The following is a 24,175-nucleotide window of genomic DNA, read 5'->3' on the forward strand; positions in this document are numbered from 1 at the left end:
GAATGTGAGGGAAATGAATGGGAGTGTAAGTCCTGCCTTTCACATGGTGAGTGCTTTCTCTTTTCACCTTTAGCCTGCCATTACTTACTATATAATGCGAACAGAAGTGGCGGTCAGGATTCGTTGGTTATGAAGGATATTTTACCGTGGGGTTTTAAACGTGGTTAGTCTTATGTACAATTTCCTACACAGAGCATAAATTGTATGTGTATTTGGTTTGGGTATTTGGTCTGTTTACATATTCATGGGAATGGAAATTGGACTGCTCACACTGGCTACACATTTTCATGTTGACGGCAGCCAACTTTTATCCACATTTATGTTAGGACATTCGTAGAAATCAATTATTTAATCTGAAAATCTGCATCACAAGCGCATTTTGTCAATGTGGTCTTTCTGAGTGAAGATTTAATCATACAAGAAAACAGGACAGAAAACGAGATGCTATCCGCAGTGTTCTCTTCGTGTAGGTTGTCACCATGCAAAACACGACTGCAATCTGAGGTCTGTCAAAATCAAAACATCACGTGAGGCAGTGTGTTTATTTTCCCCAGCTAATGATGTTGACCATGTATTTTTTCCCCATAATGTGAAAGAGGCTGTGTTTTGTAAATGCACAAAGAAAGAACTGTATTCTTGTCTGCCACTGGGGAGACAAATATGCAGCAGAATGGGAATTCTCACTCTTTATAAAGTTGTGGGACTGTGTGTGGAAACACTTTGAACAGGCCAGCCAGTGATTCGAGAGCAGCTCCGCGAGAGCAGAGTACATATTTTCTGTCTGTGTGGTTGGCAATCTGTTTACTGGAAGGGTTGCTACTCACAGCACATGTTCCCGCATGTGCAGTCAGTCAGTCAGTCATTTAGCCGAGGGAGGACTTGTAACTGTAGATGAGGGGACAGAGACACAAAAGAAACGTGCGTAGGTATGGGTGCATAGTATACAGTATAGCAAGCACATGCATGGCATACAGTATGTGTTTGTGAGTTTCTTTGAAGTGCTTAGCAAATAAACCAACATGACCACACTAGGAGGCCTCATGTGTTTGGTTAGAGGAGTTTGCCGAGTCCATATTTAAGCTCCTATGCTGGGAACCAGTGTTCTGTGCTCATCCAAACAGTTTGAAACTAAAGGGCTTAGGGACTGAAGAGGCATGTGCTAGTTTCAGTAAGTTCCAGGTTTGTCTGTTGTACACAGCCAGTGGTAACAATGGGAGGGTTAAGTATCCGATACACACCAAACCCTGGGACTCAGCTGCAAGTAATTAAAGCTGGCAGTTGGCAGAGAGTCAGGCGACTGTAATGGCCGCTGTAAGTTCATACCATAATATTTGGATGATGAATCGGCCTTCTAGTAAAAGTGTTGTCGTGTTGTTGACCTAAGGCTTTCTCCCCTCCCTGTGTCCCGCTGGCCCCGAGGGGAGACAAGAGAGAGGGGAGAGAGAAAGGCTTTTGTGCAGCCCTGCTCCCTCTACTGTAATGAGATCTGCTATTTATTTGGCATGCCAGGACTTTTGCCTTGACCTGCATAGTCTTGTTTTACTGTACCACTTCTCTATACAGTTCAGTTTTCCCTGAGGTGCATACAGATCCCAAAACTCGAATGAAATGGATAACCTTTAGGGAGCTCCTCCATGGGCCATTGCCTTGAGTTTGAGACGACCATACTGGAAATGTATATCGAGGTATTGGGGTAATGCATTCATAAAGGGAAGAGAAGATCTGGATTAGAGATTTGATCCTTGTTTGAGGTATACGGTTTATAGGGTAAACAAGGATGTGACCAATCTAAACAATGCCAGTGTGAATGTGTGACTTTGATTAGCAGCAAACTATTACGGTTTTAAAAATAATAGTTTGTTCATTTGAATAAAAGGCAGACGTTATAGTCAGCATCAGGCTGTGTCTTGTCTTCCTCTGTGTGTGTGCGTGCGCGAGTGTGTATGTGAGAGAGTTTCTAGTCAGCGTTTAATACCAGGGCGGCTTTGTGCTGTTTTTCACCTAATTAACACGTCTTGGAAACGGAGGGCAGCAGTTTCTGGTGACTGCTGTACAAGTTGCAGGGTTTCTAGTGGCTGGGCTATGTGTTGGGGGTGGAGGTGTTTTGACATTGATGCAGTAGTAGACTAAGGCTGAAGTTTACATTCACTGATCATATGGACATACTGTAATTAATCATGGAAATAATTCTGTAATTATTCCTATCACTAATAATTTCCAGACAGGATTATGTCCGACATCACCGATCTGTGTATTCAAGTTGCAAGTTGCTCTTGTTCTGTTTTTCTGTAGGGAGACACTAGAATTATGGAGAACTAGGCAGATGCCCATTGGGAATGATGCTAGCTGGAAACGTGTAGTGCAGTACCCATTATCATAGTACTTGGAGGCCAGTCTATGACGTCAGTACTATATGACATCATATTGATGACATCAGGCATCTGAGATTTCCATATGGGCATAGTACCCAGACAGACAGCTAGATACAGAGGATTTTCTGGTTTTTTTTTTGTGGATTTCCGGTTAAGGACGATCCGACAGACTTCCCAATTGGCACAACGCTGCCTCGGGTCATATGTGATACATACGGCAAGTTTGAAGTCGATCGGTTCTCGAGATATGTGTAGGACAGTCAGAAACACACATAGACAGAGGCTCAATCCATACGTTTTATGTAGAGTAGACGGCCTACTTAGGAACGATGCAAGTTGCGAATGCATGCCCCACCCGATTCTGCAATATCCGCTGTACCCATTGCACCCATTATCAGAGTACCCGTTGTACCCATCTGCCTGTCTGTGTCCCTTTTAAAATTATGTGTTTTTATAATTCAAATACATCCCAGATTTCAGCTTTAACTGAGAAAACAACAATGCTGTGGCTTTTGAAGGAGGTATTTCTCAGAAAAGCAGTTGTCAATTAGTGGTCAATTTGCCATCAATCTTTTTCTCCCTCTCTTCTCCCTCAGAATCAGTGTATGACCTTCTTCCCAGAGAGTTGCAGTTGCCGTCCTCCGCTCAGCAGAACCACACAGCCATGAGCCAGAAGAGTGGCGGAGAGGCGGGGCCTCCTCCCTCAGCTGCTCTTGCTTCAGGTAAGCTCCTCCCACTCAGCGACTTTTCCCCCGTCCCCCCCTCCATGGTGACAGTGGCAATGGTCCCATCCTGTTGCCTGGAGTCTGCGCTTCTTTAGGCTACCTTCCTAAGAGACCATTGCAACCAACCACACTACACTGTATGCACAATGGGCATTAGCAATCAGTTCGTACTTGTAGATGGGCACATATATGCAGAGTGGATGGGCGAGCAAGCCATTACTATGCATTCAATGGGGCCCTCGTATTGAAAGTTAGAGGTTTCACAAAATAATTGCAGTTGAAAAGCATTGCCTGGTTTTAATACAAAAGGAGAAAACAATTATGTGATTACACAGTATCACACATGGCATACAGGTTTGCTAGGACTTTACAGTATATATTATAAAAATGAGTGGTTGGACAGCAAATCAATACTGCGATATGTTGTTCTTCCGCATGTTGTCGATACACTTGCGGCAAGTATTGATTTAATATTACAACACGCAGGTGCTCTATATTATGGATTCCCCTTGTGCAAAGCGCAAACTCGTGGCACAAGACCATTGCATGAGAGCAGCACGCAGTGTATAGCTACTAATCATCCTCTCAGCCCCGTAGAATTTGCAAACAGGCTGCGCAATTTCAGTGGATAAACATAGCAGAAAAAGATTGGGAACAGACATTCCCTACCAACCAGCCAACCCTAGTCAACACAACAGGTTGCTGGCTGGCAGAGATTAATTACAAACCTCGCAGTTTCCTTTCCATATAGCCTCGCATCTCTGTTCTTGTAACATGAGTGCTCACCAAAACTTGTTCTGCGCTTCATAGTTAACATTATGGTATTTTATTTAACAAAAAAAGTGCTCTGTCTCTGCAGCAACAAGTTAATCTCTCCGTCTACTCAAGTGCGTAAGGTTCTTTATTTTTCCCTATGTTTTCTTTTGTAAGGCAGTATCATGGGCAGCGGTCATAAAGCAGTTGTTGTTTCATGTATGATTGGTCAGTTTGTGATGTCCAATGAAGAATCTTTTAAGGTTTCATGTCAATTCTGTGAATAAATACATAATTCGAGCTTTTTACCTTTTTATGGGCATTTCTTCTTCTTCAGTTACACAGACATTGTAAAGTATCATAGTTGACATTTCTTGCAAGATTATAGCAGATATCGTGTATCTTGATATCATTGCTATCGAGGGCCAAATATCTTCACAGTATCGTATTGTGAGTTACTCGTATTGTCCCACCCCTAGTAAAAATGTGCACTATCTCTTCAAAGTATTCTAAAAATATAAAGATACAATACTGTATATGTGTTGTAAACAGTATGTGTGTTAAGTGTCAGGATTTCAGCTCAATAATTGGATGCACAGCACTATCCTGTGATTAATAAGACTGTACCTTTCTTACAATGATTTATGGCTCAGTCTGACCTGAGAACATTGTGCTTTGCAGTTTGAGTCTAACCTCTAAATTATGCATTATATACTTGCGAAATTATACCCCACTACAGATTGCATGGGTGTGAGACTTGATTTGTCGCTTATTTGGCTTCACAAGCAGAATTATGACCAAGTCAAATACTTAATTATCAACTATTTAAGGGAATCAATACAAACCTTCTGATTAATTTAAGTAATGTGGCATATTCTTTTTTTATTAAACTAAAATCGTTAATTAAAATTCTAATCTTGGGACAAGTCAAGTCTGAAGCTATTTTGGTACTGCTCACAAAACATTGTGTTTGGTCAATGGTATGAAATAATTGACTGATTATGTAAAAAAGATTTAAACAACTTATATAGTGAGCAGTTAATTGTCTCTGTTCAATCCCCACCTCAACCTTTACTACCCAAAAACTAATTTAAAGACATTTGAGTCTCATTAATTCTAAGAAATAGATGCAAAAAATCCTGCTTGTTTACACGTAAATCTGAAAGTTTATTGACAAACTATTTATTATTTTCTTTTGTCCCAACCCCTCCCTGAGAGTTCAAAGGAATGGTTTAAAAAAATGAAAACATGGACACTCAAAATGCAAAATCACTTCAGCCCTTTTTGCTCTGCCCCTTATGAAATTGCCCAGGCTTTAGTGAGTTTGTGTACAACACGAAGCCTTTTGCCTTTGGAGATCAGTGCCATACTGCAGCCATTTGCTGGCCTCTGACCAGGTGGGACATATTGGCTGTAGCGCAAAGAAGGTGAAGTATATTTCAGTTTACCTGGGAATATAAGCTTCACTGCAAACTGGCTATAACATCATCTGGATATTTCCTCATATTGTTATTTATTTTTGAATTCCAAATGGGTAGAGTCAAGTTGAACAATTGAGCAATTTGTCTTTTCTTTTTGCTATCCGTCTTTATTGTCTCCGCCAGGCCGAAGGCGTGCCAGAGACTATGTTTTGCACCTTTTCCATCTGTCCGTCCGTCCGTCCGTGTGCCTGTCTGTCTGTGAACAGCTAATCTCCGGCACAGTTGGCTTGATGGCAGCGAAAATGTACACGCACACTCCCTGAGTGCCAGAGCAGAACCTCTGCCCCAAGTTTTTCAGATCGGCCTGTTATATCGCCACCAGGAGGCTGATTTTTGCAAAACGCATTTTTTAATATTACTCCTACAGATTTTATCCATACATCCCTCAAATCGGTATCTCTACTGTATATCATGTGATCAAGACTTGTCTGTCAGATTTTTCATATTCCATCCTGATTAGCTAAGATTGGCTTCCAAAGTTTGCAGGATTGGTCCGTTATAAACAAAATGCCTCAAATCATGATCGCAGCGTGCGATTTCCGAGAAGTTTTGCATACATTCACACTAGGCCGAGGAAGAAATGCCACTTGAAAATGTTAAAATCAGCCTCATGGTGGCTCTATAGTGCTTGGCAACGTGTCGTTACCCACGGGGGGCGTGGCATAGTAGCTGCAGACACACTGATGGGAGTCAATGTTAAGTCAACCTGTTTATGCCCTGCACCAAGATGTCCGCGCTACCAAATGACACTTGTTGACGCCCCTTCAGGATTTTTTGCTACGCACTATAACAGGGCGATTCATGTTTTTACCTATAACTGCACCGATGTGTGTAAAACTTTGTATGCGCACTCCCTAGAGGCCAAGGAAAAACATTTGCCCTGCATTTTTCAAATCTGCCTTTTATAGCGCCACCAAGAAGCCAACTTATGTAAAACACATTTTTGGATATTACTCCTTCAGATTTTATCCAAATGTCACGCAAATCAGTACACAGGATCTCTATAGTCATGTGATCAAGACGGATCTGTTAGATTTTTCATATTCCATCCTGATTGGCTAAGATTGACATCTAACGTTTGCAGGAGTGGAACGTTTTGAACAAAATGCTGCAAATCATGAACACAGCATCCGATTGCAATGAAAGTTTGCACGCACATTTGCACTACGTTGAGGAACAAATGCCACCCTTTTAACATTAGCCTATTATAGTGTCACCTGGATGCCGATATTTTGCTAAACCTGTTTTTATATATTACTCCTTACACATTTTGTCCAAACATCACGCAAATCGGTACACATTATCTCTATAGTCAAGTGATCAATACAGATTTGTCTGATTTTTCATATTCCATCCTGATTGACGAATTCCAAACATTGCTGGCCCACAAAAAACTACCTGACCTGGTGGAGACCTGTGCTCCGAGGAGCACTTTTTCTAGTTTTAGCCCAGCAAAACAGTTTTTTTTACTCTTACTGCAGCCAGCAGTAAGTAGATTTCTGCTACCATACACCCAACCTGACAGCTTGCCCAAATGCTGGTGCATGCTGGGTGAGATTTGAACCACTGTTTTAGCCACCACCTGCCTGCTGTTGATGCTGCTATTCATAGATTCACCTTGTGACAATACAGATTGTTTGAAATATAAAGCTCTCTTACACAACGTTTTGGCCCAGTCTGTCATTTCTGATCTTTGTTTTATTTCATGCATTTTCTTTTTTTTCCCAGCCCCTTTTATGCTATCACTTGGCCCTTCAAGTGCAGCACATTTAGAGGTTGTCCTCAGATATTTGGCAATGCAGAAATACCCTGTAAAATCAAAGGTTCTGTATAATTCATGTGTCCTTTACTTTGACAATTTTAGCTATGTGTTAAAATATTACTATTTTTCACAATTATTTTCTCATTCTTAAAGAAGCTGATGGTTACCTGAGTTATAACAGACATTGTCTGGGCTCATTGTTCTTTCTTGCCTTTCAAACAGTCTTTAAAAGTAGAGTATTATATTTTTCGATTAAAACAAAAAAGTGCTTTCTGAAAAGGTTAATCAGGAAAGGGAACCCATAGATCAGCTTCAATTTTATAATGTTCCAGTTCCAATTTTGTCTGCTCATTTCTTTGTCATCTCTTCCAATTTCACTTCTTTATCGTGTATGTTGTATGAGTTCTCTCTCCTGATTGGATAAAATTGGTATCCTGGCCTGAAAAGATCTAATATCGAAATATTGAATCAAGCAACTTAAGTAGTAGATAAATTACCCCAGAAGTGTTTTAAAGTGAAATACCCCTTTAAATTTGACCATGGATCAAAGTGCTAACTTACCACAGTTTGCTCTGTTTTGATTGAACTCAGTTATTTATATTATGAAAACATTTTAAAAATAGGACACCTTGATTATGAGTCAGAACTCTGAAAACAAAACTGAACAAGTGGTCCCAGTGATGCAGGTGTGGTTCTTTTAATAGTTTGTAAATACCATTTTAAAATGTGCTTGAGGGAAATGAAATGTAAGCCATTTACCAAACTTAGTGTCTCAGTATTGAATGCCAGGCACTGTCTTTCAGTGTTTTAAATACTTGATCAGATTTCAGGTAAAAAGACAGTATCGTGGAATAGAAGCCTTTATATATTTAGTAGACAATGCAAACTCAATAACTATTACATTAACTCATATTGCGCTAACAAAGCTTCATTGTCATTTCTAAATGGAAGTTCACTACATCCCCTTTGAATGTTTAGTTGGTGCTATAGATTTGACCAACAAGGGTATTATAAAAACCTGCCGCCATCCACTGAATGCTAAATACATTAAATTAAATTGTGGCCATAAGTTTGTCAAGGTTTTATCATTGAACACAACAGTAAAATAAATTCTTCCATGTTCCACACTTTCTCTCACGTACCCCTATAGTACCTCCGCATACCCCTTTAAACACTGCTTTATATTACTGCTTGATGCTGGACACACTGAGGTGGTATGAGATGTCATAAAACCAGGCAATGCTTTAACATGCAGGATTTAGATTTATTCAAAGAGACCAACTCTAGATCCCTAATTCTTCAAAAAATACCAGGGTCACCTACTAACAGGGTTATTCAACAAAAGTCTTTTGGCCTTTGGGGAGAAAACAAAATATTTCATTATTTAGGCTGTTCGTATCGCTGTTCGGCTGTCTCCAGCGATGGCAGTCCTCAGCCAGTGCCTTGGAGCAGCTGCTCAGGATGTATTTCTAGGTCCCTAACTTGGAAGGACACATGCAGGTGTTTTTTCTTTGCCAGGATGAACAAGTTTAACAGGTTGGATGAGCTGGGGAGGCCATTGTAGACCCCCTGAATCAAGAGCTTGATGCTCTGCGGGTTCCACTTCCAGATGTCTTGCCAGGTGACATTCCGCTCCATCGCCTGTTCCCATTTTTTCAAGGCACTGTTGTCGCACTGTGCGACACTGTTCTACATTGTCGCTCTTCCTAGTCCTAGTGAAGCACGTGTAGCAGAGTGGCTCAGAGACTCTGCCTGATGAATAAAAAGCCTAATATCTCCCCTGGCCAAGGGGGAATTCCCCTTTTAGGCTAGTGGTTAAGATGTTGGCTTTCCACCTGGGAGACCCGGGTTTGAATCTCAGACGTTACACACACATCAAGCTTTCCTTCCCGTTATCATATCGGCATGATGTTGAGCACTTGAGTCCGGCTCTGCTTTGCGCCACACTCCCAAAAAGGGCCTAGTGCCTCAGCTAAGCTTCTGCGGCTCTGACTGCCTCGTAGTGATGTGCAGGTCGGGTTTTTTCATGACACGCCCCGCCACGGAACCCAACCCGCCTCAACCCGCCCCGCGATATAAATCTATGGCTCAACCTGCCCTGCGACCCGCGGCCGGAAAAAAAAGATAATCATCATCATAATAGCTCAGATATAGCGCTCTTTTAAGTACCCAAAGTTGCTTTAAACGTCTACAGTAGCACAACATTGGCATGGGCTAAATAAACAAGCATGTTGTTCAAAATAGTTTTTTTTTTTTTTTTTTTTTTTTCGTGTGAGAGCGGCTGACCCGCTCACCCGCAGCCCGCATAATTGCCTGACTCGAATCCTGACTCGAAGACCCGCGCCACGGGTTGACTCGCGGGACCCGCGGGTTACGGGTCGGCCCGCTCATCACTACTGCCTCGGCTGCCCTCCACTTACTCCCCGTCCTCACGATTGTTCATTTTATTTTCTTTACAGGCCTGCAGTTGTGCATGAGCTTAATTTCAATTAGCCCAATACTCTGGAAAGAGACAATGAGACAAAAACAGATTGAGAGCCCTACAGTTGTGTTTTCTGCAGACTGTAAGCACCTTAAAGGAATATCCATTCTTCATTTGTGCAGACCTTTTTAAACACATGTTTTTACAAAAGCCATCTCTGTGGGTGTTTGGTTGGACATGTTGTAACCAACATTGCTGCTAGCTACAGTACCATCTGTGGTTTATGCAATCCAGCCACAAGCAAGTTGTACAACAGCCTTTAATTCCCATAGGAGAAGGATTTACAGTACATGCTTGAATCTGTATATATTTGGTGTTTAACCTAAACAACAGATGATGAAAGCAGAGTAATCAGGAAAATCGATGTCCTGTGATAGCAGTTGAAAGAGCTGTATTTGTTAATCTAATCCGATTCATGATAACCTTATAGAGATTGGTTAATGCTTAATCATTTACATGGACAGAGCAGCAAAGAATTTGTTGTAGCTACATTTATAGTGAGGTAATTCTTGTGCATGTTGCATTTAAATATACATGCTCATGTAATCTCTATTTGTAGCACAAATATGCATTCAAACAGTAACCTCTAGAGAGAGAAAAAAGTATATTCTCTGTATTCAAGAACCAATGCACTAATAAAAAATGTTTTTCTTTAAGTGTGAATACAGAAGTGAAGTTGCATTTTGTGTACAATTACTCTCCATGTGATTTTTTTCCTTTGGAAGTTGATACTGAGCCTTAAAGCTACAATCCTGGACTTATTTTAATGAATAAAACATTATTGTAACCAATCTGTATGGTAATACAATATAACTAGTACTGTACATCATGGTCTTTAGGGGTTAGAGATGGTCTCCCTATTATTGCATTGAGAAATGTCAACCCTGGTGTTGGGTAGGATACCAACTGATTGACAATGTCAATAAAGTTATTTGAAGTAGTCTCAATTGGACCCTAAATGCGGCGCCTTCTTTAATGTAGTTTGGACAGCGGCGCAATTACCTCTCTCCATCTCGAGGGACAGACTACGGGCATTAAACATACGGATTGTAGCTTTAAAAAAGGTCATTAGATCCAATCACTACTAGTTTGCCATCATTATCCAAATGATCCGTCACTCCTGTCTATTGCTTGTCTGTAATCTTTGCAAACCGTTTGTTAATACATTACTTGAATGTTGGTCATTGGCTCAGATGTATTTATTTATATTTCAAAAGGATACACCAGCAGAATCGTTCTATTGAAATAATTCATGATAGTATTGTCTTTCCACGGCATCACCTCATTTTAAATGTCTGCTATTCTCATTCTACCACATATTTATATTAGACATGAGCAACTTTCCTTGCTTATAAGTTCTAAATTCATTCATGTCCACCACAGCCTGAGTTAGATGTTGTCTGCTTGCATGCAGTAGCCCCATGTCAATGGAACTTGTATTAATGTCAACTCTTGTAGTAATCTTACAGTATAGAATTGTTTGATGGTTTTTAATTTTAGCTCCATCTGTCAACATCTTTGTTCATTAGCTAATTCCGTTTTATCCTTGTCAATTAAGCAGCATGCTCAAAAACATACTTGTCCTGTCAAAAACTTGATATAATCACTAATATTAGTTTTTGAATGTTTATTGTGCCTTTCTTTCCCTCCAGCTCTGTTCAAGCTAATAAATCACCATGCTCTCCAGACAGGCATCATCATTCTAACTCTTTGTATAATTCAAGCCTGCCATTTAACCACTTTCAACCTGGCGTCCCTATTTTGGGCATGTCATTATCTTAAGAAATAAATAACAAATATTATAGCTAAAATAACTGATGTACAAGCTCACAACACGTTGCATGACGACTCGTTGTGACCTTGTAGATCATTTATTTTAAGAATATAGGGCTTAAGTGGTTAACTTGCAAGTGTCACACTTTGCATCAGGTCCAAGATAATTATTGGAATGCTTTTAAAATTACACACAGAAACCAAAGGAAAAGAACTCGGACAACAGTTCCTTTTACTCTTTTTGCCCTGTTTTATGAATATTTTTGACAAATTCTTACACTATTTTTAATGTTCAGCATTTTATTGCTCATTCGCTGTCTCGTTTGTATTCCAGGAAGTTCCCTCTGAAGCAGGGAGTGTCTGCATATAAAATGGTCTGCAGTTCTCTGCTTCATAGGTCAGAAGCTTGTTTATTTTGTCTCTGTGGCTACATGCAGTCCCAACTAAATTATGTCACCCTGTATGGCAAAAAGATCCAATTGGCATGCATCATCTTACATACATGTAATCCTGACCTTTTTGCATTCCAATACATGGATGAATAATGGCAAATGTTATCAGTCTGATAAATATCAACAAAAACAATATGTTTTCAATTGCATTTTGATTAATCTACTAAATGTTTGTCACAAGTGGCCGCAAAATATGTATTAATCCTGGCTATCATTATTCATATTTTGGCAAACATTCTAGCACCTTTCTACACCATTCCACACAAACACACACACACACACACACACACACACACACACACACACACACATACACTCAACACACACGATGCAATACAAATTTGGATGACTGAAAAAAAAAAAGAAAACAAAGTAATCACAGACAAATTTCGCTGCTTAAATGGGACTGCTAGCCAGCGATGGTTGAGATTCCTTTACTGACTGTGTATTTGTATACACTGTAGATGCCACCGTTGTCTCCTCTTCTATGACCATGGGAGACCACCGCAGTGCTTACCCCACCTCTTCCAGCTCCACCGTGCATTCCACTACCTCAGCCAACGACCAGATCCCAGCTCACAGCAGCAGCAGCAGCGTTGATCCAGAGGACAACCGGAGTAGCAGAGTTGTGCCAGAGGTTCTAGCGGCTGAGGCTGGGAATGGCAACAGCGGTAATGCCAGCAACTGCAGGTCCAGTACGGAGAAAGGAGCAGGATGTGGATCCTCAGGGGGAGGAAGAGGGGGTTCATCTCAGGAGGCTCAGCAGCACCACCAGATGACCCCCTCCAAACGACGCACCGTGCTCAACATCTCGCCTCCGCCAGAAGACCTGTTTGATGACAGCCACATGTCCTGCCAAGATGGGTCGGTCCTTGACTCCGAGCAGAGCAACAGCATCTGGATGGAGGACTCTCTCTCCAACTTCAGCATCCTCAGTTCCGCCTCTTACAATGACAACACGGAGGTGCCGCGCAAGTCCCGCAAGCGCACCCCTCGCCAGAGGCCCGGCCCCAAGCGTGTATCCGCAGAGGAAGCCAGCATGGATGTGTTTGATGCAGACAGTGCCAAAGGGCCACACTTTGTTCTGTCCCAGCTAGGGCCTGACAGCAAGGGCTGTTCCAAAGGAAGGTTGGTGCACCAGTGTTTCTGTTAAGGCTAAAGTATCTACTGTACCGCTGACTTTGTGTCCTTGTCCTTCTATATCTGATTCAGCTTTCATGAGAACACTTGATTATGTTGGTCTATTATTGATAACCTGAAGAAAGGTAAAAGGAATATAAATCATTTGTACATTTAATGTTGAGGTATTTTAGTCGCAGTGGCTGATATTCACTTTTTGGTAGTTGGAAATAATACAGGCCAGGATTGGGGTGTCAATCTGAATTACCGTATGGCCATACAGCACTTAGACTCATTGTAAGAGTAAGTGTTGAGGAAATGAAACATTGTGCCACAGACGGAAATCTTTGATAAACCACAGGCTCTACTCTTCCTACTACTTTCTGGCTGAAGAGGACGGGTTAGATAGATAGGGAGTGGCAGGATACCCAAACATAAACAATGATCAGCCACGATGAATCACACTGAGCTCTTTCAAAGACTGAGGATAAACAGAGCAGATTAAAGAAACCGATAAGACTGAATACATGAAGAGCTCTGGTTGATAGGTGGCCACAGTTATTCCCACTTCTTGTTATAGATATTTATTTCTTATCAGCGTCATGGCTTGGCTACATCACTGAAAGCAAGTGAACAGTTTCCAAGTGCTGACAAGGTTCCTTCCAAACAAAGGAAACACACCAGCAGTTGAATGGTTTTTCCATCTGTATAGACAAACAAAATCAAGGAACAGAATGGGTGACTGCTAGCCGAGGTCATACTATGACCTCTTGCTCACCACAGTGATACAGTATGTTAACTATGGGTATGGAATACAGCATTACCATCCAAAAGTAACTTGTTCTTGCCAATCTGAAATAATCTGGTGATGTTTCTACCAAACCCCTCTGTCTTTCAGTTCTCCAGATGGTCCTCAGCCCACCAGTCAGAAAGGAGGGCCGCTTTCAGTGCAGTACCCTCAAAAGTGTGAAGGGAAAGAGCTGAAGATCTTAGTCCAGCCTGAGACCCAGCACAGAGCCCGCTACCTCACTGAGGGTAGCAGAGGTTCAGTCAAGGACCGCACTCAGCAGGGATTTCCCACTGTAAAGGTAAACTTTAAACTAATAATGTAATTTGTAAATGTGTTAGTTACTGATTTAGATTATTTTTTTTTATTTTTTTTTATGTGCCTTTGGCCCTTTGCCTCTCCTTCATCAAACGTCACAACCAACTAGCTTCAGGCTCATTGTTGCAAAACTCCTCACTGAGTAAACATACTTAAGTTAGTGATTCAGTGAATGTTGGAGCTTGTGTAGAGACAGGTATGTGTTGAAACAGATCTACCTCCAGGCATTTTTATGTCATTAAAAATCTGGTGAGGCAACACACAATCACAATACGGTAATCTAACACAAATAGTTGGTTGTTGTTAGTCATAAAATGTGGTCAGTCATTTCTGTTATCGGCTTTTAAAGATCACTATACCAAATATTTGTGTTTTTCATTCATCTTACGTTTGTTTACATTTTTATATAATGTTAAAAGCTTTCCTTTTCTTTACACTGTAGATGTGTCAAATGATCATTTATTTTTGTCTTTGCTATTTGTGCCAAATAGCAACAATAACATATAATGGATGTGAAAATGTTTTTTATTTAAAGAACAGTTCATTGAAAATCGGTTTAATCGATTATAAAAAGTAAACGATAATCGATCATTTAGAAAATAGTGAATATAGCAGATCTAAAAGCTCACAAAGCACATCGCAACACGTGAGCTTGTAGATCCACCATTTTCACTATTTATGTATGACGCTGTTGTGCGGCTAAGTATGAAATAACATTTAAGTGGTTAATCATGATATATATTTCATATATCATTGATATATATAAAAAATATATATATTTTAAAAACACACTTCCCGATTATTAAATCAATTAAAAAAGTAATCAATGGAATAATCGCTATGTAAATAATCAATAGTTGCAGCCCTAATATTTTCTAATGTGAGTTTCCATATCATACACAGCTGGAGGGAGTAAATGAAGCGGTGGCATTGCAGGTGTTTGTGGGTAATGATGCTGGACGTGTGAAGCCTCACGGCTTCTACCAAGCCTGCAAGGTGACTGGACGGAACACCACGGCCTGCAAGGAGATAGACATTGAGGGCACAACTGTTATTGAGGTGTCCTTGGATCCCAGCACCAACATGACACTGGCGTATGTGCTTTGCTCGAATGTACACACAGTACTTGAACTGAGCTTTTCTTCCTATTTTCTTGTTTGAATGAGCAAATCATTGCTGTCAGGCAGAAACCTTGTATGTCTGAATTGGGGGGGGGGGATATCCTGTGTTCCAAATGGAACCAATGTAGTTACTTAGTCACAAGCACTTGTTAATACTTTTCATTGGTTTAATATTTATAAACCCTACAGGCAGAGGTATAACCACTTTCAACCTGCGTTCCTATTTTGGACATTTTCTCAAATTATCAAACCATTTTCAAAAATGGCAAAACTAGTAGATCCACAAATCACTTGTCATATCATAATGCATTGTGAGCTTGCAGAACGCCTATTTTTGCTACTTTTATGTAATATAATATAGGGCATTAATTTAGGAAAAAAAGAAAATGAAATTTGGAGATACAAGGTTTCTACTCGAGAGCAAAGACATACAAGTTTGAATGTTTGCATTGTTTTTTTCACAGATTCAGCCCCTACTTAGAAAGAGCCTGTTTGAATAATTGCTGTTACTTATTTAGAATGAAAGTTACCAAGTAGTCCAGCTACTGTATAGAGCTGCAGATGGAGAATTGTTTTAGTCAGACAGCAAGCTTTCCATACTGACTGCGGTCTTTCTCTGCAGAGTGGACTGTGTTGGGATCCTGAAGCTCCGTAATGCCGACGTAGAGGCTCGCATCGGCGTGGCCGGCTCCAAGAAGAAGAGCACACGTGCTAGGCTAGTGTTCAGGGTCAACATCCCCCGTCCTGATGGATCACTGCTCACGTTACAAACTCCATCATGTCCCATCCTCTGCAGTGAGTGGTTTTGTATTATTCAAGAAAGTAAAACAAAAATGGTATTAAAAAAAAAAAGAATATACCTGATTATGAATTCTTAGAAAGAACGCCACAGATATTTCCGTATACATTCTTACCTATGGTTTTACCACAGTTTGACAAAACATACCATTTCAGAGTGTCAAAACGGATAGCTTACGAGTAACCTACTTTAGTTAATAATTGACAGCATAAATTGAACCATTTCCTTTGAAGCTAGATGTCTCACTTCTAATGTTTAATGTAGCCTCAGGTCAGGAGTCCATTGTCTTTTGATGTTTGTATTTGAAGACAATGTGTAAAGACACCCTTCAGGTTCAAGTGCTCCTCATAATAAAGTATAGGGTGTGGTCGCTCTCAAAAACAGGATAGACCGCTTAGGGCCACAAGAAAGTTTCGTTCGAAGTAGTATTGGGAGAATTATATTGCGAGGAGAAAGAAGGAAAGAAAGACGTAAAAGAGCTGTGTGGACTTCTATTGTTTACCAAGTACCAGCAAGAAATCTAGGGAAACGTCTTTCTGTAAAATGTGAAATAGAAATATACCATTGGTGTGTGTGTGTGTGTGTGTGTGTGTGTGTGTGTGTGTGTGTGTGTGTGTGTGTGTGTGTGTGTGTGTGTGTGTGTGTGTGTGTGTGTGTGTGTGTGTGTGTGTGTGTGTGTGTGTGTGTGTGTGTGTGTGTGTGTGTGTATATGTGCACATAATGTAACATTAGTGGTTCATGGAGACCTGTGAAATCTGTAGGGAAGACGAGGTCAGTAGGAGGAGCCTTGACATGTTTATAGCAACATTTGGCTTTTGTAAGGCTGTGGGAACGGTTTCAGTCCTATAAAAACATGAGGTCTTTGTTGGTTTGTCTTTAATGATGATCTAACTGTAAAAGAAAATAAACTCAACCAGTTGAGTTTACACTGTAGCCTATTGTTAAATGTCTAAAAGTGTGCATAGTGAATGTCTTAGTTATTCTTCTTCAAGATTAAAAAAAAAAATCTGTCAATCAATCAAAAATGTAAATAATTATCCTTTTAGAGTAGAGTTATAGACCACCGAACCCATTGCTAATAATTGATTATATGCTCTTATCTGTTTGGAAGTACCTCAGCTCTATAGCATCACAAAGTTTTAATTGTTTGTGTGACACATTCCTGCAGGTCACAAGAAATCCAGAAAGAATGTACAGTATGGTTCAGGTGACAATAGGACAGTTAATGTTTAAAATCACTTCCAAATATCTCCAGTATCCTGTGTTCACCTGGTAGAGAGGGGACACATTTCAAACAATGCTCTCTAAAATACTAATTTAGCATTGAGGACACCGAGGCTATAGTAACAATCATAGTTAGCTGGTTCATACATTTTTGCTATTTCTGATTAATTATCTTAATACTATGTATATGTAGCTATTTTAATAATTAACTAATTACACATAGTTACTTTTAAGAAGAATTGCCATTAGTCTGATAAAGTTGAATGGTCTTACATTGTTGTTGAAGTTATGCTTGTTTGATTATTGTGTTTGATTTTATCTTGTAATTGCGCAACCAAACACACATGTGCCCACACACATTTTATTATTCCTTGTCACTCACATTTTACTTGCAAACGAAGTAAACATAATCTGTTTCCCCAAATGTGCCTTCCAAGAAATCACAAGGTAGATTTAAGAATTTAGGTCAAGTTGTTTTTTTCTGTTGGCAATTCTGAGAAGTAGCATTTGTGCCCCCCTGGAAATTGCATAAATAGAAAAGCAGAAGTTGGGGTCTTCTAAACTGCTTTATTTGCCTTTTCTACAGCCCAGCCTGCAGGGGTGCCTGAGATCCTTAAGAAGTCACTCCACACTTGCTCAGTGAGGGGCGGAGAAGAGGTCTTCATCATTGGCAAGAACTTTCTCAAAGACACCAAAGTCATATTTCAGGAGAATGTTTCCGGTAAGAAATGAGTGTTTGTGGAAATGTTCACATGTTCCATTCTCAATTATCTATGCTCTCCAACTAACGCTGCTGATCTTCACTGCCCTCCAGATGAGCAATCATGGAAGGTAGAAGCTGAAATTGATATGGAGCTGTTTCACCAGGTAAGACTTGAATGTTCAGTTTTCATTTTCGTTCCAAAGGATTAATACTGTTGACTATGGAGGTGATTACTGTAGATAGAAGCAGCCAGTCTAGATTTGCATGGGGATTATATGTAATCATCTTAAATGGCTGCTTGTTCAAAGGTTTGAGTGGGCTCATTGTGTTGTGACCTAATTACTCTGAGCCACAGACGCTAGTGTGAGTGTGTCTCAATAGCCTTTTTAAAACCTTTGCCCTTGTGAACAGAAGGGTCAGAAGAAGGTGAGCATGGACTGCATGATAATTATGCCTGAGGACTAAAGCATTAGCTGACTATGATGACATTTACTATGATGACTGATAACAATTATGTAAATAATCAGACATTTTACTCATTGTACTCGTTGTTGGGTGGAAACCTTGTATGTCCAAAACTTTTACTTTTCAGGAAATGGAACGCACGTTTTCAGAAATAGTCAAAATAGCAGATCTACAAGCTCACAATGTATCGTAATGCAACGTATTGTGAGCTTTTAGATTGGCTATTTTCACTAGTTTAGCTTGTCACTCTTCTATGATTTGGTATTAAATTACGAAAAGTATCCATTCTTGTGTGACTGTAACTGTATTTTCCTTTTGATTACTCCAAAGAATCACTTGGTGGTAAAGGTTCCATCTTACCATAACCAAGCCACCACGTCTGCAGTGTGTGTGGGGATTTATGTGGTGACGAATGCTGGAAGATCCCATGATGTGCAACCTTTCACCTATACTCCAGATGCAGGTTTGCAGTAGTTTTTATCATTTGCAATTGTGTGTGTTGAGTGTTTTGGTTGAGATTACTCAACTAGAGTTGAGTAACTAGAGTTACGAATTGTGTCAATGACAAGCAGTTTGTTATAGGTTTCTGAAATGTAAATGTCATCATTTATTCAAAATATAAGGTGTTCCTATGTCCATTTGTTAGCAGCTTAAAGTTTCAGTCTTGTTCACTTGACACTCGAGTCGTGCCTGTAGTCAACCAACAATCGACGGTGCTTAAAATTGTCCATAAAGTGGACAGTGCAAAAGAAAAGAGCTGTAAAATCTTAATTGATTTTACATTTCGTTTTTTTCCCTGATTTGTGAAAACATAGTGGAATTCACATACAATACTGTACATCATTAAAAAAAGTATAGTCGGATTGGCAGCTGGTTATACATTAGTTATTATTCAAAGGGGGTTTTGAAGTAGTGTGATGCATGTAGCGAATAATAAGCGAATAATTAAAATACCCATGGGATTGATTAGCTGTTCATTTCATTTTAACTAAATGTTTGAATTACCTTTCATATATGTACTCCCAAAACTTTCAAAAAGGGGGACTACTAATACTATATTACCGTAAAAGTTACTCAACAACACCATCTACAGTACAATAGGAGTCTTGGCACAAGAGCCCACGTCAACTCAGGCACAGTGTATTTTGACCCTGTTTTCTCCCATCACTTTTATTTGTCACAAAGTGCTTTGGGCACGTTTGCACAAACTGTGAAGAACAATAGAGTTGAAAAATAATGATGAAGATAATGAGGTGATTATATGATACCAGACAGGTCAAATTCTTTGCACAATAGTGATTGTTTTTGATTACTTTTTTTTCTTGTGTGCTATTGCAGTCAAAACAGATGTTTCTGTGAAGAAAGAGAGTTCCTCTGCAGGGAACCCCTGTTCCTATGATGAAGGAATTAAAGGTGCTTTTTGTTTTTCATTTTTTGTCGGATAACATGATTGTTACTTCTGCTGTAGCTCTGGATATTGCACAACAATGCATTCTCACACTAGAGCTTTAATCGGACCAAAACATTTGCTTGAGCCCCGCCCAGCCTCATTCAGTTTTTCAAAGTTTTTCAAAGTGACTGTCCCACCAGTTATCGATTTTAGCAGTTATCGATTTAACATATTAATTTGGAATGCGCAATTCCTTTGATGCGAGGAGGTGCGCTGATTAGTGACAGCTGCTGCAGCACTGCATTTACTCTGTCAAAAGACTTGATATTAACATTTACTTTATCCTGTTGGATTCTTTCAACATTATACTCAACATATGCTTCATAATCAATGTTGCTGGCCGCCACAGAATCTAATTACCGGTAGGCTATTGTCAAAAAAACGGTTTAAGGGGAAAATGATCGATCGCTTTGTAACTCCAAGTAAGTTTCATTGAATGAATGAATGAATTTATTTGATGATGAAAGGAAAGTGCACATCAGCACGTCCACTCATACAGCCACAATATCACCAAGGATAAAAACACAATAAAGCCCTAAGGCTCATTTCATTATGGTCCTCTAAAAAACACAGAACAGTCACAACATAACAGTCACAACATAAAAGAGACTGTAGTACTGTAGTACTGAAGTACTGTACATATCACAAACTATGACACAAGTAGCAGCATCAGGCAGTAGCAGCAGCATTTTCGTTTATAAAAAAAGGCTTTGATCTAAAATCGTAGTTGATATAGACACATGGTAATCCACACAGCAGTAGAAAACATTTAGCCTCCCGAAAGACTGTTGACGATGGCTGTTCCAGCCTCCAGCACTGTCTCATTCTCAGTGGCAGGCTGTCTGTCTGTCTGCTTTGCTGGCTCCACACAACTGATGGCAACTGCTCTCCAGTTGCTCCTGGGTCCGAGTGTCCTAGGCTCGTAATATGAAAGGCTATTAGGCTGCGTTGCTATTATAAATGTAGCCTCTTAAATGTACTGCTCGTGCCCGGCCTGAAGCAAATATGTGACAAAATCGGCCCGGCCCGACCTGTCGGGTCTTGACGGGTCCCGACGGTCTCGGGCAGAAATCTATAGCTCTATCTCACACCCAGGTGGTAGTGCAGTGATGAGTTGGACAACATCTGACCAAGCGTCGGACATTTGTCGAGGACGACGTGATTAACAATTCCAAGCCGGTATGCAACTCGAATGGTGCTGAGTTGGCAGAAGTGGACATTGCGTTGCTCGGCATGAGCACTCGCTCCGCTAGCACCTCGCTCAGGCATGCCTCACAGGCTCAAGTCTGCTTCTGATGGCATGCCTGTTTAATTTAATTTTTTTTCTATGTCTAGTTGGGACTGAGAAAGCATGTCCGCATTCCATTGTTAGTGACGGGATGCGTTGACACGTCAGGTTCCCAAATGTGGCAGTAGATTTTGCTCAGCTCGTCACCATATTACAACCTGAGAATGTGCAGTGCAGACTGGATAACATACATGCGAATGGACTGTTATTATAAGTAGTCTGAAATATATTTGTGTTGCTCCTGCAGCTCTAGATAGTGCCTTGATGACTCCAATGATGCCTCTGGTGAAACAAGAAGAGGTCACTCCAATGGAGATCTCCAGCAACCAAGTGTTCAAGGTGTTAATGCTTTCTTACCTACAGTAGTTCATTAATTTGCCTGTCAGTAAGAGTGTTTCAGGACACATTGATTTGATATACCAAATTATGTGTTGATATTTTTATAATTAACGTCTTTTGTTTTATTCCCTGTAGACCGCTGAGGCTAACAGTAGGTCGTTCTCCAGCAACCTTCCACCGCCTGCAGGTGACTCTGAGAAGGTTCAGTCTGCAGTCTTTACCAACACAGAGCCCCTAAGCACCATCCAGAAACAGGACATAGCCACTACAAATGCATTCCCTGTATCTGCAGACCCCCTGCTGCAGCAAGGCTCTCAGCAATTCCTCCTGGAACCCAGAGATGGCCTGGTACAGGAGAGGATAGGCAGTAATACTGGGGCTTTTGGGAGGCTGTGTGGGGAACCTGCTTCCCAACAGCATCAACTGCCCCTGTTCCCTCCAGATGAGGTGGCCCAGTTGGAGCAAGCAGTGAGACGACTTCATCCCGAAGACTTCTGCAGCCTACCGCTACAGTCAGACAACTCTTTGGCTGAACAGCAATGTCAGCAACACATACAACAGCAACAGCATATACAAAAACAACAGATTCAACAACAGCAGCAGCAACAACAACAACAACAGCAACAACAAATTCAGCAACAGCAAATTCAACAGCAGCAACAACAACAGCAACAACAACAACAGCAACAACAACAAATTCAGCAACAGCAAATTCAACAGCAGCAGCAACAACAACAACAACAACAAATTCAGCAACAGCAAATTCAACAACAGCAGCAGCAGCAGCAGCAACAACAACAACAACAACAAATTCAGCAACAGCAAATTCAACAGCAACAGCTTCAACAGCAACAACAGCAGCAGGCTTTGGATAACCTACAAAATCAGATATTTCAGTCACAGATCCCCATGCAGTGTGGCTTATTCCAGGGTGCTTCGCAGGCTGAAAATGCAGAACAGCAGGGTTCACCACAAAGCTTGGTGTCAAACAGGGGTTCCCTTTTTCAGCAGACCCAGCAGCAAAAACAGCAGCATCAGCAAGCAGCTATCTTTCAGCAGGAGATCCTTTCTATTCAGACCAATTTTCTCCAGCAGACACCCTCACACACTTCCCCACCCCTTTTCCACAGTCCCAGTTCCTTGACGGAGGCACGAGATCCACAGGGAACTCTGTTTCACCCTCAGAAACCTTCTCACACTCAAGAGCAAGTTCAGGCTGCCCTCTACCAGAACACCCTGACAGTACTGAGTGGGTCTAATCTCTCTCCTGAGCAACAGCCCTCCACCCCGAGCCTTTTCCTCCCTCCGACATCTATGCCTTCTCAGCTTACAACCAGCAGCAGTCAGCAGCAGCAACAGCTAGCCTTCCTCAGTGCACTACAAACCCCTGCACCTGAGCCACAGTCAGTGTTCCAGGCTCAAACCCAGATGTCCCCCATTCAGCAAGGAACTCCCATGGAACAACATCAGCCCTCCCAGCCTCAACCCCTGGCACAGCCACCCCAACAAGCCCCCCTGTTTCAAAGCATCTCCCCCCACTCACCTGCAAACAGCCTCTCTCCGAGCCAGCAACAGCAGGCTGGCCTATTGTTCCACAGCAGTCCCCTGTCCAGTCCGGACCAGCCCACAGGCCTCCTTTTCAGCAGGCAGGGACAAATCCCCCCCAGCAGCCTAGCTTCTCAAGAGCCGCAGAACCCTGCTCTGCTCTTTTCCCAGGCCGGCATGGTGACAGACAGACAGCAGGACCGCTCGGAGCCCATGACCTTGGGAAACCCTGCAGAACCTCGTCAGCAGGTCCTGTTCCAGGAGCAACAGCCCATGCAGCTGGGCCGCAGCTCAAACAATGGGCAGGAGCAGCCTGTCGCCCTCTTCATGTCTCAGTCCAACATGGCTACCTTACAGGGAGGAATGGCTACTCAAGAGCTGCCCCAGACTACCATCTTTACCACGCAGAACGGCCTTCAGACAACCACCTCGTCCCCTGTGCAGCAGCCAGGCTCTCTGTTTCAAACGGCTGTCAACGGAACCATCAGTCAGCCCAACCAGCCTCAACAACCTGGCCTCTTCCTGTTTGGGATTCAGAACGGTAAATGACTGAAATACATTATACATTATTGACTCTCAATTAAAAGAAGGCCTGAAGATGAACTACTGTAGATTCACATATGCATACACACACGCACGCACGCACGCACGCACGCACGCACAGACACACAGACACACACACAGATTATTTTTGCTTCTGAACCAATTCTTACTAATATTCTTTGTCCACTCTTTACAGAGTGCAGCCAGATGATGAACAGTACTGGAACCACACTCTCAGATCAGATTATAGCTATCAGCCAATCTGGACAGAACCAGAGGGAGAGTGACGCACACATCCAGTCCCTTCTCAGTCAGTCCTTGTCAGATGCTGGGTCCATGCAGAATAGCATGACGGCATCTGAAAATATGGAGAAGATTGACGACCTGTTGGTTAGCCTGCAGGGCAGCAACCTAACCCGGTCCTACTAACCATCATACAGTACAGGTGATACACATTTATGTTTTATCTCGTTTAACCACTTAAGGCCTATTTTATACTTCGTCATGATGTGTCACAGGGCAAAAATAACCAATCTACATACTAACAACGTGTCGCATCACAGCACGTTGTGAGCTTCATCTGCTATTTTGGAAAGATTTAGAAACGTTTTACCTTTAATGCCTAAAATAGGGATGCCAGATTGACAGTGGTCAATAATTAAATAGTTTAGTCA

At 41.3% G+C, this 24,175-nt stretch overlaps 1 protein-coding gene across 3 annotated transcripts in view; it reads left to right on the forward strand.

Moving 5' to 3' along the window:
- The window catches only part of nfat5b (nuclear factor of activated T cells 5b), a 43,613-nt gene that overhangs the window by 13,369 nt on the left and 6,069 nt on the right, over positions 1 to 24,175 (forward strand). Inside the window, exons 1-13 of one of the 3 annotated variants that reach the window (XM_084043409.1) lie at positions 74 to 163; positions 2,969 to 3,094; positions 12,265 to 12,928; positions 13,818 to 14,007; positions 14,928 to 15,118; positions 15,768 to 15,940; positions 17,755 to 17,889; positions 17,983 to 18,035; positions 18,667 to 18,799; positions 19,675 to 19,749; positions 21,322 to 21,413; positions 21,549 to 23,499; positions 23,698 to 23,946. In XM_084043409.1, the coding sequence (XP_083899535.1) occupies positions 130 to 163; positions 2,969 to 3,094; positions 12,265 to 12,928; positions 13,818 to 14,007; positions 14,928 to 15,118; positions 15,768 to 15,940; positions 17,755 to 17,889; positions 17,983 to 18,035; positions 18,667 to 18,799; positions 19,675 to 19,749; positions 21,322 to 21,413; positions 21,549 to 23,499; positions 23,698 to 23,930 (4,050 nt within the window). In that variant the 5' untranslated portion in view covers positions 74 to 129 and the 3' untranslated portion in view covers positions 23,931 to 23,946. Of the gene's footprint in view, positions 1 to 73; positions 164 to 367; positions 505 to 2,968; positions 3,095 to 12,264; positions 12,929 to 13,817; positions 14,008 to 14,927; positions 15,119 to 15,767; positions 15,941 to 17,754; positions 17,890 to 17,982; positions 18,036 to 18,666; positions 18,800 to 19,674; positions 19,750 to 21,321; positions 21,414 to 21,548; positions 23,500 to 23,697; positions 23,947 to 24,175 lie in introns of those variants that run through there. The other 2 variants (XM_084043410.1, XM_084043408.1) reach the window with 2 other exon arrangements.

The sequence above is a fragment of the Gymnoscopelus microlampas genome, assembly GCF_963454915.1.
Source record: "Gymnoscopelus microlampas genome assembly, chromosome: 1".
NCBI lineage: Eukaryota > Metazoa > Chordata > Actinopteri > Myctophiformes > Myctophidae > Gymnoscopelus > Gymnoscopelus microlampas.